At 40.0% G+C, this 16414-nt stretch overlaps 1 protein-coding gene across 9 annotated transcripts in view; it reads left to right on the top strand.

Moving 5' to 3' along the window:
- Nucleotides 1–16414, top strand: part of LOC122994647 (receptor-type tyrosine-protein phosphatase F) — a 187205-nt gene that overhangs the window by 85318 nt on the left and 85473 nt on the right. For all 9 annotated transcript variants that reach the window (XM_044369458.1, XM_044369455.1, XM_044369457.1 and 6 more), the window contains 2 exons: nucleotides 3557–3702; nucleotides 4636–4777. In XM_044369458.1, coding sequence (XP_044225393.1) covers nucleotides 3557–3702; nucleotides 4636–4777 — 288 coding nt within the window. The remainder of the gene's footprint in view (nucleotides 1–3556; nucleotides 3703–4635; nucleotides 4778–16414) is intronic.

Here is a 16414-nt window from a genome sequence, read left to right as displayed (position 1 = left end):
GCATGTTCAGATGTACAGAAACACTGTTTTGCATGTGAATCACTTTTTGATGCATCAATTTGGTAATTTTAAGCAGTAGTTTGAATGATTGACTTGTTCAAATATGTTTATCTCCTTTGACTATGACTAAAATAACCCAGTTTAGGTTTTTACATGATAGTTACAACCATTAGAGCCTTAGTCTGGTTATTGTGAGTAATGGTAATTATGAGGTATTCAATAGTTGATAACATCAACCTTGAAATTTAAGCACCTTGCAACCAATACTGGGTTGACAGTTATGGCAGCACTTTCTACACAAAAGAGAAGAGAGCATACGTTAAAAGGTATGTGTGTCAAGATAGGAGTTTTGAATGTGATGTATCAAAGCCTAGAAAGAGTGCAGCTCAAAGCTTGCAGTCTTGGGCTGAGAGGAGGATTTGCATAGGTAGGCTTATGTGTTTTCCACCTCGTCCCTGCCATTGTTTTCATGTGACAACTGCCTGACAGCCAGGAAAATGGGACACAGGCAGAGAAAAAAGGGTCGAGTCTGGATTTTGTCTCTCTAAGAAAAGAACTGACAAAACCCAACAGTTTGATATCCTCACCCACCAGTGGTGGCGGCACAGTGATGGAGGAACACAAACTCTCCACAGTCTCAGTCCAAAAATAAATGCTTCTGCCCTTTTGTTTGAATGTGTTAGGACCACTATTGACCCTGTTCATAAATTATGGGTTTGGGGTCACCACAGACCTTTTTGAGATTTTGTGATTGAACGCTTGTTGAAATCTGGATTAACGATGGACAGATGAATTTGCTATGGTTTTGCCTTCAAGTCATAGATCAACTATCGAAATTTAAGGGAAGCTTGGTTAAGCGGATTAATGCGGGAAAGGCTCGGCAAAGGCCAGTTTACCCTCTTCCTCTACTTATCCCAAGAAATCCCCATGATTTCTAAGATCCAGTAGTTCCTCCCTTAAATTATTGTGGCAAAACATGGGTACTGAGCTTACATCTTTTAACTTGAAGCATGTGCTGAGAACTGTTTAATGCTGCCTGATCCTCCGTCTTAGCAACAAAGTGAAAAGCCCTCACATCAATTTAAATGGAACTGCTATGGACAGATGTTAGCAGGAACTCTTGGAAGTCAGAATGGTGATAATCAGGTCTTGAGGATTCCAACTCACCACCAATGCACGCACTGATGCATGGTCAGGCATACACTCTTAAGAGCTTATCAGGTTTGAATCATTAGTACAACTCTCCTGCTGCTGCCTGCCTGCATGTGCGCATTCTGATGCTATAGAAAAGATTTATGGTTGTGCTGTTGCAGTCTAAACCTTGTCCGTGGAAGAACCAGGACGAAAATATCATTCAAATGTCAGGTGGGTTTAGGTACTATGAAGGAGTCACAGGTCACAGATGGATGGATGGATGTGTTGGATTACTGTGTATCACAAAGCACGCATAACTGCCTACTCAAACACTACACTGCACTACAGTACACTTCAGCCTATCACTGTTATGTAAAATGCTGTGGAAGTTGCAGTGGTTTTGTTTGTCATTGTTGGCTTATCAAGAAGGACCATATTTACCTCAATCTGTTGCTAGTTTGACAGTTCTATTAAGCAATATACTCCAAGAAAAACAGGTCATAAAACTTTTGATTCCAAAATCAGATTATTATTTTAACATTGAGTAATGTCAGATGAATACCTGCTTTGATTTTTAAAGATGAGAAGTGCATTCGTATGTTGGGTGCATGCAGCAGTTTTATGGTATCAGCTTCTGTTTGACTGATATATACATGTTTATAATTGCAACTGTACTACTATAATCTGATCTTGCTGAAATAATTTGTAAAATCCTACCTGCCCTGGTCAGATTTTGAGCTTGCAGTTGATTTTAGTGTAAGCAACAGTAACCAACAAGTAATAGAACTATTATCTATAATTTATTTAACATAGGGGCAAGACATGGTGTTATTTTTTTTACTACCATGTAGTTTATTTTTCTAGTGACTTTGGGGATCAATTCAATATATCATGGATCGATCATGCTTGGAGAGTAAGCATAAAACATGTCATATTTATACCAGTGCCTCTATCCCTCCAACTAGTTGCATTCGTATGTGTATAAGCATCTCACATCAAAGTGATATGCATGCACACACACGTCACTGCCTGCATGCGTGCAGTGTCTTTTTTATCGTGCATCGTTATATTGGTCCAAGAAAGCTCAACTGAATAGATGTCCTCAAGCAAGGACAGCCAGCACCACCTCTCTTTCGCTAGCCAAGCAATGGCAGAGGGTGATGATTTAACTGGCAGACCTGGGGAAAGGGCACACTAAAGGCTTTATCCGTATCAGTGAGAGCTACAATGTTATGCTAACTAGATATTCACCCCCTCGCCCCAACTTCTCCCACCAATGTTATATTAAAAAACATAAAAAGGAAAGTGTGGTGGCAGCCATTGCCGGATTTTCCCCAGCGGGTGCTCAGCGAGGGAAGGCTGGCGTCTCCTCTGTGTACATAGCATAATGATTCACCCCTTTGTGCATGTCTCCATGGGGTGGTCTCCTCGTCACCAGTGTGGTTTAGGTGTTCCCCACCTCCCTCTTCAGTGACTCTGGAGATGAAACATGAGCTGAAGCAGCCGGTAATAAGGACATTGTATCGTGTTGGTGAAGCCAGACTCATATGATGCACGTCTGAGGCTGTAAATAAAGAATGAAGCATTTCAGGTATAGCATGGAGCTAAGGTGTACTCATTGTAGCATCATGCCAACTTAGACGGAATGTCCCTGAAACATACACTTCATTGTCCTGTGTACAACGATGTTGGGTGTGGTACTCAGTAAAAACACCCTGAAGGCAAACAGGGAAAACCACGGTAAGAGGTGTTCTCCAAGGTTGTCCCTATATTTTTGTAAACATACATTATCAAGTAAGACTTCATAAAGAGGTTACAGAATCAAAACATAGTAGTAGCTTTGTTTGACATGCCAACCAGTTGTAGTGACTCGTCGGCCAAAAAATGGCTGTTTGAATTCTAAAAAACATGATGAACTCTCAAGTGTCTAATTTACCAGCATGTTGCTCTTGTTTCTTGTTGTTTTTTGTGGAAGAGTACGAGTTTATCTGCTTGTCTCTGGTTCACTATTGGGTTTAACACAATCCCTCATGTTTAACAGATAGAACTATGGGTGACAAAATGTGCCCCTCTTTCAAATGCTGTGTCAAAGCAAAGGTGAGAAATTCAACATGATACAGTGACAGGCAGCCACACAAAGACTGGATGTTTCTCCCATGACTTAGCTGCAGGTGTGTGGAGTAACAATGACTGTGTGGCTTTTCTCATTGTTGCCTTTGTGTGGGGAAATTGATATCCTTAGATAACCAGGTTTTACATGGCAATGTGACTGGCATTAGGCACTAACATCATCTTTACCTTTCCCCCTCCCCTCTGCTCTCCTTCTCCCTTTCCTCTCACCCTCTTTCCCTGCTCCTGACTTCTTCTTCTTCTTTTTATCTCTCTCCTTCTCCCTCTGCCCTCTTTCCTCCATCCTCCTCAGGCTTGCCAAGTTTTGTCAAATCCCCAGAGGACCAGACGGGCATCTCAGGCGGAGTTGCGTCGTTTGTGTGCCAGGCCGCCGGGGAGCCCAAACCCAGAATCACCTGGATGAAGAAAGGCAAGAAAGTCAGCTCCCAGCGCTTTGAGGTGAGCACTCATGCGTGAGTTTCAGGTCTCTGAACACTCACACATACACACACACACATAAATACACGCAGGCACAAACACAACACACATGACAAAACATAATACGTGTGGGCTTTAAACTGCCTCTGTCACTGTCTCTCATTAACACAGATGGATCCACACATGCGTGCACACTCACAGCATTCACACAAAGCACACATAATCAATTGCCCTGTTATTGAGCATCACACCAACTCTTTTTTTCTCCAAGCAAGACCAGACAGGCTTCCCTTATCTTTCATCTCCTTCCATCTTGATTTATATAGTCCGCTTCATCTCTTTCAGTCTTTCCACACCCTCATCCTTCCCCTTCTGTTCTTCAGCTCCACCATCTTTGGCCATACATCCCCTTGATGTATTACTTGATGTATTTCCCCTCCCTCTTTTGAACCCATATGAACAGAAAGAAGTGCCTTAGGTGGGATCTCACACTGTTTCCAACCTCTGTTTCTTCTGTAACATAATGTAGCTGTGGTGGCTGGGGGTACTATTGGTTTATACTCTTGGTTGGTATTCTTTAATACGTCCCTTGTCCCACACAGTGCTTTTGGATATAACTTCATACAGTCATGACTTCTAATCATCACGGATGACGCTTCTCTCTTTTTAAGAGGAATTCTGTGGTGCATTATGTCATTTTTTGTAAGACTGACAAACAGACTCAGCTCCTACTTCTGAAAAGTCTGATTTAGCAGTAGGAAAGGAAAAAGCTGCAAACCTGGCAAATGTTTGTCTTTTTCCCTCAGGTCAGGAGTACAAAAAAAATCAAGAAAACAGTGATCTGCATGTAGAAATGAATGTTATTTTTATGTTGCAATAAAGTGGAAAAAAAGAAGAAAAAGAGACCCCTTAAAATAAACATTCCTGCCCTTTGCTTTGCTCCGGCTCTCCTAGGTGATTGAGTTTGATGATGGCTCGGGCTCCGTACTGCGGATCCAGCCACTGCGCACACACAGAGACGAAGCCATTTACGAGTGCACAGCCACCAACAGTGCTGGCGAGATCAACACCAGTGCCAAGCTCACAGTGCTTGAAGGTAAGATAAGTCCTTCTTTTTTTTTTTTGCTCACTCTCACTCTTTTCTTTAACCCCATCCTCTGTTTTCTGCTGCTGGTTTTGATGCTTTTATTCCAATATATCCAAAAGCAAACATGAATGTTTGCCTTGATAATTCATACATGAACAGATGTAAGCTTCAAGGATTCCCGGTATTGGCCGTGTCATGGTAGAGCAGATATATCTTAATGTAAACTCCACAAGGTGGAAAAAAATGCAAGGAATACATTTTTAAATAAGATAGCCTACAGGTTCAGCAAATTCAGCAAATGTATGACCTGGAGCCCAGGTGTATAGTAATAAATATTTGCCATTTATTGGCTATAATGCTGTATTTACTTTATTTCTCACTCTCTCAATGAGTCACTTAGCCTTGTCTGAGTCCTCTACCACAACAAATTAATGCCATAATCAATATAAAAAAATAAGCAATTGTCTCATCTAAAGCCTCAAAGCCTCATGAATAATGACAGAAACATGTAATTTAAATTAACATTTACAAGTCAGTGATCGCCTGCACATCCATAGTACTTGAAGAGAAATACTCTGCATGGACATATTAACGGTTTGTGTGCTTTCCACATAAAGGGCTACCCTCAGTGCCCGCAGGCTAGTTTGACCTCTGAGGACCTCCTTTCCCTTCTCGCCAGTATAGAGTTAATTTTTGTGATTTATGTGGACAGAAGTTCTGCACCTCTCCCTGCTCAGCCTTCCATATCACTGAGCTGTGAGCATGAATTTCTTCCTTAATTGATTGTAATTTTGTCATGTGGGTGCTAGTCACCACAGGGGTTGATTTCATTAGAAACTTTCAAAAAAAAAAAAAAGCTTCAGAGCTAGCCAGCGGGAGGATTAAGACCGTCCATAGCCATTACACTGGCATTAAAGCAGATTCCCTCTCATTCAAATACAGCCTTTCCATCCCTGTTTGAATCTAATCTTTCTTACACCCACCCTTCCTTTTTTCTCTGTCCACGCTGATTTGATGATATCATCGGCTGGGCTTGCGTAACCTTCCCGAAGGGACTTTTCTCCTGCGCAAAGAAAGGTTTTCTTTCTACCCCTCTTTTGCAATGTATCGTGAGGAACACTGTTGCCTGTACAAACAAACCGCGCTAACATGACATGAGGCACACATGAATGAAATGAGATTAAGCACAGTGTTAGTGTTGGGGCAAAATACGGCGTAGAGTTCAGATTCCCTCAAGTGGAATAAAGACAGACAACAGTCTTACTCAACAGTGAGCAACTGTTCTCACCAGCAGACGTGCTTTGCATGAAGTCTCCTTCTGTCTGTGATCCTAAACTCGGTGTTACACTGTACATTGCTAACCCCAGAGTCAAGTCAGGCACATGTCAATTGATGGATGCTTTTATCCATAGGGCCCTACTAGTACACATACAGTGCATATTTTCAGCCACACCTTTCGCTATCACTCTGTTTTGGCTCAAACCACATGTGGAAATACAGTTTACTTTTCACAATACTTACTACATATTTTTCATACCTATTCAAAACTGCATTAAGCAGCCTTTTTCTTATAATAGCGTTGAACTGAATGACTCTCTGTAATGCAATACGATAGGGTTGCTCGATAATTCCAAAAACCTGAGTCTGTAGTAATACGGTGAGATGAGCCATTTTCAGCTCATTGTTTTGGTCTGAGAAACCAAAACAATGTGGGTTCATAAAAAAAAAACTGTGGACAGCTGCTCTCAGCCTACAAGCTCAAGCAAGCCAGGTCTACGCTACCTGCCCAGAGTGGAATGGCAGACAGCCAAAGTCAACGAGTGGCTGGTGAAGTTGAAGTCTTTGTTGAAACATTTAGCAAGGTAAAGAGAGACAGATATTTATATTCTAACCTGAACTCGAATAGGATTGCCAAGTTGTTTTTTATCTGCTGGAAAAAGGTATCATTTGCCAACATACCAGCCTTGATACTGTTGCCTTTAATCAGTATTTATATATCTTTTATCTATATATCAGTATCATTTGTATTTTTATCTACAGTATACATATACTGTATATTTTTATGTGACATGGAAATAAAGACTAAATGTTTCTATTTTTTGATCAGAGGATGACTTTGCATGTGTTAACATAATAACACAAGCAGGTGAAGAACACATCATATTTAATCGATATAAATCCCTTGAATCAGCTTGTCCTGAACCCAGAGGACAGCTGGACAACTGAGAACATGTTCATACATGCACTCGTGCACATCCATACATATTCACTGACACAAACACACTCAATACAAAGACACACACACCCTGACGGAGCGATGTCGTAAGCTCAGTTCTATTTTTACACTATTGTTTGTAGCCGAGTGATACATCAAGTTCATATCAGCAGCACTACACAAGAAAACACTGGGGCAGCACCAAACAGACGGAGACTAATGATCCTCCTCCTTAATGGGGCGGTGATAGCCTGAAGGTATGAGAAGTTAGTGTCACATCAGAATGTAGCTGTTTCGAATCACGGACCATACAATAAAATCTGAAAAAAAAAAGTGACCAAGAAACTTGTTAAGCCTCTGTAAACAGAATTTCATTGCGGTGCCCTTGAGCAAATCATATAACCACCTGCAGTTTCTCCAGTGAAGCTGACCAATAATACAACACAGTAGCCGTCTGCGATAGCTCTCCAGACGTGAATGCGGTGAAAGTGTGAAGAGAATAAAGCCGAGCATTGCTGAAAAACATATCATACATAACATATCATCTCTCAGCCAGCCTTCCCTGAATAAATAAAGGTTGAAAAGATGACTTCATAAGTAAAAACTTCCTGTTTCTGCATTCCAAAAGAAAAGCCTCACTCTCTATTTCAGAGTACATGTGACTTTACATCCACATGAAGTTGTCATAATACACTGAGCACCTCTATCCAGAGAGGCAGTGAGAATGGTGAAGTCATTATACCACTAAGTCGATCTGGATTATAGGTTTTAGCAGAGCAAAGGAAGGCCGAGTATTAATTATGATTATTTCATATACTGGCTCTTTATTTTGTTATTCCAATCCTGCAAAATATGGATTATGACAGTCATACTGGTGCAGCTTTACACATGCTCTTCAGCGTGCTCAAAGGGAAGGCTGTAGTGTATAAAGGAAAATATAATGGTTTGGAGTGCATTACAATGTCTGGAACACTTGATTGGGATTTTTGGCCTAATTCGGTGGAACCATGTTGATTTTATGTCAATTCTGCCAATTTCTTATGTAACTCCAAGAGACTTAAAGAATTCCCTTTGAGAGATTGTTTGCCTAAAAACACAAGTGTTGTATCAAAATAGTGATTTATGCATTTGAGTAGACATTACTGGCTGTTACTTATGAGTCAGTATGGCTGTTCAACCATGAAAAGGCTATCAAATAATGACAAAAGATGACTGTTACCCATCTTTCTATGGAATATATAGATTTTATAGAAACTAATTACTTCTGTCTGTTGTTGACTGACCATCTCTCTCTTTTTCTTCCTTGTCTTTTTCTTTACCTGATGATCGGAGGCGGGGTTGTGACTGTAGAGTTTACTGTGCCACTCACCTGTGGGGAGCTGCAAAAGCATGTTTTCACACCAGCTGAGTTGGGCTTTAGCACTTTTGCAGTCATGAGTCTCGAGTCACTCTGTAATTCTGTCACGCTGTAACAGCCCCGCTCTTTGTTCGTGACGGTTCTCACGCCCCCGCCTGAGAGGTCACACCACTGAGACTTGCATACAGGCCCAAAGTCAGCTCAGCCATTCCTCATGTCGTGTGTGTGTGCGTGCGTGTGAGACAGAGAGACACACAAACACATGTTGAGCAGTAGAATAGAAAGTATAGAGTTGTGTTCCTTTAATGTTGTCACACTGTCATAAGTCAACATCTGAGCTAATTCAAGGATCCTAGGCTACAACTCATCTTTTTCTCACTGTGATGTTTTGAATAACGTCCTGAATGCAAAATAACTTTTCAAACGCACAATTCTTCCTTGACTGTATGAGAGAGAGAGAGTCAGTCAGCTGTGTGAAGGTCTGACCTGTATGGATAAATAATGATGCAGACAATGCTGAGACCAGAGGGGGAGGTGTGATTGAGAAATATTGTTGCCATCAGTCTTTCATTCCCCTCTCTCTTCGCCTCTCTTTCATTTCTGTTACTGTCTCTATAACTTTTTTTCTCTGTGTATCTATCCCCTTTCTCTTCCCTATCCCTCTGTGTTGAATATAGTGGACAGTAAGGTAGTATGATGCTGTAGGGTGGCATGGAGAGATGACCAGAGGGAACAATGAGTCATTACATGGGTAACGATGCCTATGTTCTGACCTTGAGTGCTACTCTTGAATTGAACTGCCTCAGTAAATGTCCAGGTAAATGGTGCTTGTCTTGGTGATGTATGAAATAAACTACTGCCGGCCAGAGAAGACATCTCAGCTCACAACATCAGTCTTAAATGCAGTGTGCTGCCACCTTTCCATGTCAAGGCAATATTTCACATTTTCATCGCCGTTAACATTTGATGAGCATGTAAAATGTAAAATGCAATGACGCAGATCAAGAAATGACTAAGGTGGTGTCGAAGCCATGTCGTGACACTAATGGCGATGATAAAAGTGATGAGGCTCTGTGGTGCAATGGATAGAGTGACTGTTTTCACAATTGGAAGCTGACAAGTTTTTTCCCAAAACCACAGCCAAATTCTGATGAAATTGCTTCAGGCAAAATCACACATAGTTTTATTGACAAATTGCAACATTGACAAGTCTTGGGAAAGGCTAACAGCCATTGAGACTTGTAATTTAGAAATAATAATTCATATTTTCCAAGTAAAAACAGATCAGCAAGATTGTTAGTGAGCAGATTCAACACAAACAGAGAAAGAACACTGTTGGCAAAGCATTAGAGCTGCTTTTATTTCCTTTTATGGCAAACGAATGAAATGGCTCAAAATACTGTTTGTTCTGCATTAGTTCTGTATTTCCAAAACAAGAGTGCAAGTGAGTGTTGAAAGCCAGAAGTCTTTACTCTAGCCACAGTGGTCCTAGTCATTTTTATTAATATACTATCAAACCCCAGGAAAATGAAAATCTGAAACCCCTATCTGCTTACACACTGGCAGTAGTTACAGCAAAATTCCTCCAAAATAAAAAAGCTTAAACAAACATAAAATGTCAAACTTATATCTGAGGTCCCTGTGACTTGTGAAAATTCCTTATATATGAGCAGAAATTCAGGTATATTCTGGGCCTTTTCTGCTGTGCTGGAGAACATTCTCTTGTCCTTTGGGAGACAGCGGACCTGTCTCTAGAAAGGAGGAATGTTATCTAATGGTACCAGATCAAAAGCCCCATCATTACCGGGATCCTGCACTGTCAGAGAATTAGAAAGGTTCTCCTTCAGACCAGCTGCACAACTTTTTGAAGTTCCCTGGCAACTCATTTTTGAACATGAAATATTGAGAAAAAATTTGATGTTTTGGAAAAGGTCAAGCAAGAAATATGCAAGGATTCAAAGCTTCTCCAGTGGAGAAAAAATAGGCCGTTGTTTGTCGAAAACATGTCAATCTATTTTTACCATTTTATTGATTTTCCCTTACGGAGAATCAATAAAAGTACATCTTATCTTATCTTATCTTATCTTATCTTATCTTATCTTATCTTATCTTATCTTATCTTATCTTATCTTATCTCTTAAACATCAAACTTTGGGAGTAATATAGCACTTTGGAATATTAATAGTGTTCTGCCCTATAAGTCCGTTTTATGCCTCTGTAATTTTAAGATGGGAAAAGAGGCCATAATCATACAGCAGTGTTAAAAACTCATTGGTTTTTTGACACAGTTTGAATTTTTTTTCAAAATGGAATTCAGCACAGTGTCCCAGCTTAACTGTGTTGACTGTATTTCGTGGTCCTGTGTTTGGTGGCTGTAAACAAATTACGGCCTCACTGGTTAGAAAAGGCCTTTATTTGTTTGGCATGCATTATAGTCCCTGGTGCAGTGGCAGAAAATGACTACGACACAATGCCAGTAATAAATATCTCAGGAGCCAGGCAAGTGCGGACAACAAACCTGACTGGATAAACAGCATAGAAATCTCATTGCACCTCTTCCCAGGCAAGATAAATACATACAGAAGCTATATCAGAATGATTTAATACCGAGCCCTGCTCCTTACAACTTAATCCTCTCCTTTCCTTTGCGCTATTCAAATCATCCACAATAACCAAAATAAGGTCTGTTGTGTAACTGCTATTCCCCCACATTACTATTTCACTCTCGCGCTTTTTCTTTCTCTTTTTGAATGCTGTGTGTCTGTAATGCTCATGTTGGCATTTTAATAGCTGTCCCATTATGTTGTTTAAGGAACTGTGCGGTCAGTTTACCAAGTTTAACCCTACATAGGTTGTAGACGAAAATGATACAGTTGGTGAACGTTGGATTTACTCTTGGCAGAACAGGTTTGGCTTCCGTTTTAGGCAGGGCTGTTATTTGTCACAACATGCTGTAAGAATACAGAAGCAGAAACTCGCATGCACACGAAACCATTCAGGGACACGCATCCTCGCACAAACCCATGCACGCACAAAGATCTACAGGTGTAGCCCCCTCCTACTGTATTTCTTAGCTCCATTGTGATGATCTGTGTCACAGATTTAATTTCTCCCACCATCTGCTGGCTGGAGGCCCAGCATCGTAGATCATATCCAGACTGACAGATACAAACTGCATCTGTCTATGCATGCTACTCCCAAGGACTCACACAATATGGCAGGGTGGAATCTCTCTGCTGGCCACACAATATGCATCCTTACATCCTCACTTCCAAGGACTTGGGCATTGTAAGGACGACAGGTAGCTTTTAGGTTTGGTCAGGGTTGTAGCACCTGCAATATATTGTAGTCCCCATTTACCAAACAGTATTGCACAGGGAATTAAAAAGAAACACCAACATAAATTTGTTTTTAACCAAGGAAAATCACTCTAATAAATTAAATTAAGATATATTAGAAAGTAAATAAATCCGCTTTTGCTGCTAGTTTTTTGTATTAGTTTTGTGCTGGCCCAACCCTGATTTTACCAAATATTCTTCTCTGCTCAACAAATCAAGCCTGTGGTTGTTCGATGCACAGGAATGTAAATAATTACTTTGTTGAGATTTTTTGGGGTGGTATGGGTGGCTTTAACTAGCAGCAACCACCTTGCTGAAATGTCCTTGAGCAGGACACTGAATCTCTTATGAATCCCTGCCAGCTTAATTTGTATCTGACCTTGTGCTCCAGTCTTTCTGTGTGTGATCAATAAATTATATATTTTTTAAAAAGAAGAAAAAAAACAAAGAAACAAGGAAGCAGATTTCCAAAATGTAATATCTTTGTAACTGTTATTATCTTTGGTTTTAAGTTAAATAATTTAAGATGAACATGTTATAATTAATAAATAACCTAAAAATTTTAATTACTTGTCAAACTTGACCCTGGTTAGTTGATCTCGTGAGATCTGACTAAATTTTTCAAGACATCTGGATGGAGTCATTCTTGCTTTGAGGCAACATTTTATCATCTGTACTTGTCCATCAATTGCTCCATGCTTTTGGCAAGCTGTATCTGTAAAGACTGCGATGTTTGGTATGCCTGCGCCGTCAGTGCTCATCATGTCTGTTGCCTCGGGGGATAGAGAGAGAGAGAGTGACAGAAAGAGAGAGAGATCAATGAGTAAAAATAACAAAGAAAAGTGCTTGATAGAAGATAGGAAAACAAAAGAGTTCGATGTTTAATTGTATGTAAATGGAATTAAAGCAGAGTTTAAGAATCTTTTTTTGTTTTTTCTTAGCACAGGTGGTGAATTAGATCAGTTCTTTAAAAGTTGTATGATCATTACATCTTTTGGCTGCTTGTAAGCCCGTCCTAATGACTCAAGAGTTGATTTACATTCTTCAACCACTCTCTGCTTTTGGAAAAAAATCAACATCCGAGAGTATAGACTACAAGAATATTTTAACGCATCGGAGTTTTCCATCTCCTCCCAAAGAACTAATTTGCTCGAACTCTGAAGTCAAGAAGTAGGAAAAAGAAAATGTTAAAATTAGTGTAGACGAATTTCTTCCTGTTCATGTGTAGTAAAACGTTGATGTCAGCACCAGGCTTTTTGGGAAGGCATCCAAACCTGTCCTCATGCTAAACTTACTTAAATACTGCCTTAATTTGGATATCATAGAGAGCAAAACAGGAACATCTCACAATATAATGTCATCCTTTACAACACAGAAAACCACAGCCATAAATATGACCACAACTCTATTATTATTAGCTGCCCAGTGGTAATGTTTATTGCAGTTTATTGTACTAGATTTCATGGTATTACACAGGTATTCCCGTTCATATGTCCACCCTCTGTACTCCATTGCTTACATAGTAAAAAACTGTTGCTTCTGGCTTCTGTCATACATTTATCGAGACCAGCCTGTCAATGTTTTAAACTTGAATTTATAGCCACTGTTGATTGTCAGGACATATTGAACTCCTCATCTGGACGTTGTCTCTGGGTTCCAGAAGATATTGAAGATGCGACAAGACATGCACATCCGTTAATATCTGCACATTGTCAAGAAGAGACAGGGATATCCGCAAATTGACATCCGCTATTAAATATCTGCCACAAACAGCTGCAACAGGCTGTCATTATTCAATTACAGATTTTACTGAAGGTTTATGAGAGCATGACCGATGTGATTATCAATACTGGTTCGGAGCATTCGGAGCGACACGCTTCTTACTCCATTAGAGTGTTAAAGCCACTGGAAACCCAAATACACAATGGCTTTCTACATGTACATAATAGTAAGTATCTAAAAATTATTAGAAAATTCAATCCAAATTCAAAATATTGTCATTTAAGTTTTTGTAAATTTTCCTGATCTTGCGTTTGAATTGGGAGTGGTTATGCTCAGACATTTGTTACGAAAATTACGCAATAAATTTGCGATGTGCTCATGTGCAAGCATATTGTCTCAATTCCGGTTGCCAGAGTTTCTGTGTCATTGGTAACGTTAGCGTTTCTGCATCTCAACCCAGTTAATTTTGCTATATTCTTCATTACTGCGGCTAATTACTGGCTGTACATTTAAATGTAAGCTAGTTCTGCTCAAGCACTCTTAGCTCTCTTCTTCTTTTAGTGACTTTCTCGGAGGTCACACAGTTGTTTACATGCTTTTCAGATCTGCTAGTTACTTTAGCTTAGCAGTTAGCAATGGCTTCCCTCTCTCCCTCTCGCTCTCCTGCTCTCTCTTGCTCAGTGTGTCTTATGTTTAGCTATTCTCCTGCCTCCTTTAGTGATAATGGTACATGTAATAAATGTAGCATATTTACTGTGTTGGAGGCAAGGCTTAATGAGTTAGAAGTACGGCTCTGCACCGTTGAAACCCAGTCGTTAGCTACTATAGTTAGCCAGGCCCAGTAGCCGGTGCGGGTGTCAGTCAAAACGTGATGTGCCACACCTACACAGTCTTGATCTAAACAGCAAAATGAGATGTTTTTTTGAAATAGGTTTCTGATAGCTATGAATGTTTATTTTCACTCAGATTTTTGTGGACGCTTAATGAGACATTCAACTTTCATGTATGCATTTTTACTATTTCAAGCCAGATTTCCAAAGGCTTTAAGCAAGCTATGTGGTCATCTTTTTCCCCTTTTGTGGCTGGTAATAATACATTTTCTGTCATTCCCTACATCTATACACATTTTCCTATGATTATCCAAGCCCAAAATGTACATACAAATTTTTTATACCAAAGAAGAAGGAAGTATGGAGAGAGAGTCAGACATCTAAATATGGAGATCCAATAATATTTAGCCAGAAATATAAGCAGCATACTGAATATAAACACAGAGGTTGATGAAAACTGTCACTCAAACTGTACTCCCAAATCAGATTGATATTTCTGGGGTCAAATGCAAGTCAAGTCACTCACTTACACCTCAGTGCTCTGAGCCGCCCAAACAGCTACAGTGTAAATTTGCATTAAATCAATGTGTTCATTACTTCGTGCTTTTCTTCTTACCTTCAACCTGTCCTCCAATTTTGGTGCCGTTGCGCATTCATCAACAATTGTTAATAAAGGGGTGTGTTACATGTAATTCTTCCACATGGCACAAAAAAACCTATAACAATATAAATTGTAAATCAGAGATGTACTGTACAGTTAATGTAAGCACAAGTTATATTTTATTTACTTTTGAAGTGAGCTACATCTTGTTTATTGACATTGTGTAGATCTAAGAGTAAATTACTTTAAGATAGAAATATTGATGGATCAAACAATCGCTTTATATTATTAGCCCTAGTTCATTATTGTACATTATATTGGTTGGTTTAACATAGATGATTTCATCCAAGCACTTTGTTGCTAAAAGCTGCCTGCGTCTATCTCTGTCTATGAGTTTATATTGTATTATGTAGTGTTTACAATATACAGGAGTTTCTATTTCTGTCTAAAAACAATATAGTAAAGAACTACACACAATGCAATGGAAAAGAAATAACACCTGACATATTTCTTCCTTTGAATGTATTAATAATTGTGCCCTGGGCCTGTAAGCCTGCAGGTAAAGAGCAAGGTCCACCTCATGGCTTTGCAGGCCAATGAGTCAACGGCTCCCCAGGCCCTGACTGGCCATGGATGGATGGGCCCACCGCATGTCATGGGAGTTCTAATACCTACACTCAATGAGCTGGCTAATGGGAGTCCTTTCACCCTGACCCCCTTTCCTCACACATTTACACACCAAGCCCTCTTGGCTTACCCACTGGGCCATAGAAGGCAGGGGAGAACGTAGAACGGCTTGACTCACTATCAGCCTTATAGCTTGGCCTTAAGCTTGACATTTTTCTCATGTTTAAGAGGCATAGTCCCATTTTCTCTAAGCTCCTAAGCTGTGTTTTTCAAGGTTGTAGCTGATCGGTCTGTGTACGGCTGTCAAAGACTGTTGATTTTGCATGCATTACATGTGCATCAATATTTCAACCTGTTTTGCAAGGGATGGTTGACTGCTCATATTCAAGCCTGCCCTGCTTAACACTGACAATGTCAGGGCATGTTCACACCAAATATTTAGGAGCATTTACAGGTTATTTTATTTACTCATTCAGGAGGTAAGAACTAACTGTGACTGAGGGAAAGCAGGTCTCTATCCTTTCCTGATAAAATTGTGGTGAGGTTAGAACCGAGGTGGTGATCGAACCAACTACAGAAAATGGTTAATGTTGTGTCAGGCTTAGTTACAGGAAGTTAAATGGTAATGGTTAGATCTAATCAGTCCTAAAGTTATTCATGGTCGTAAGCTACCTCACTATAACCACAGAACACTACCAGCAATCAAGCAGTTTGTGGTCAGAGGTCATGTTTTGACCTTCCTATTACAGCCATGTTGTTACTGCCTCTGAGTTGCTGTCCAGCATTGATGAAATTATTGCATCTTTCATCTTTCGAGGTGAATAGTTAACAGGTCGTGCCACAATCTGATATTTTTGAACACCCATCACTTCTGCAAAGCCCTACATAATCAAAGTTGAGACTGTCGACATTGACTCACAGACTCTGTGTATTATTCATTATCCCTGACTGAGAGA

Source organism: Thunnus albacares, chromosome 12 (assembly GCF_914725855.1).
Source record: "Thunnus albacares chromosome 12, fThuAlb1.1, whole genome shotgun sequence".
NCBI classification, from domain to species: domain Eukaryota; kingdom Metazoa; phylum Chordata; class Actinopteri; order Scombriformes; family Scombridae; genus Thunnus; species Thunnus albacares.
The sequence above is the reverse complement of the archived record's forward strand: the minus strand, read 5'-3'. Positions and strand labels throughout refer to the sequence as shown.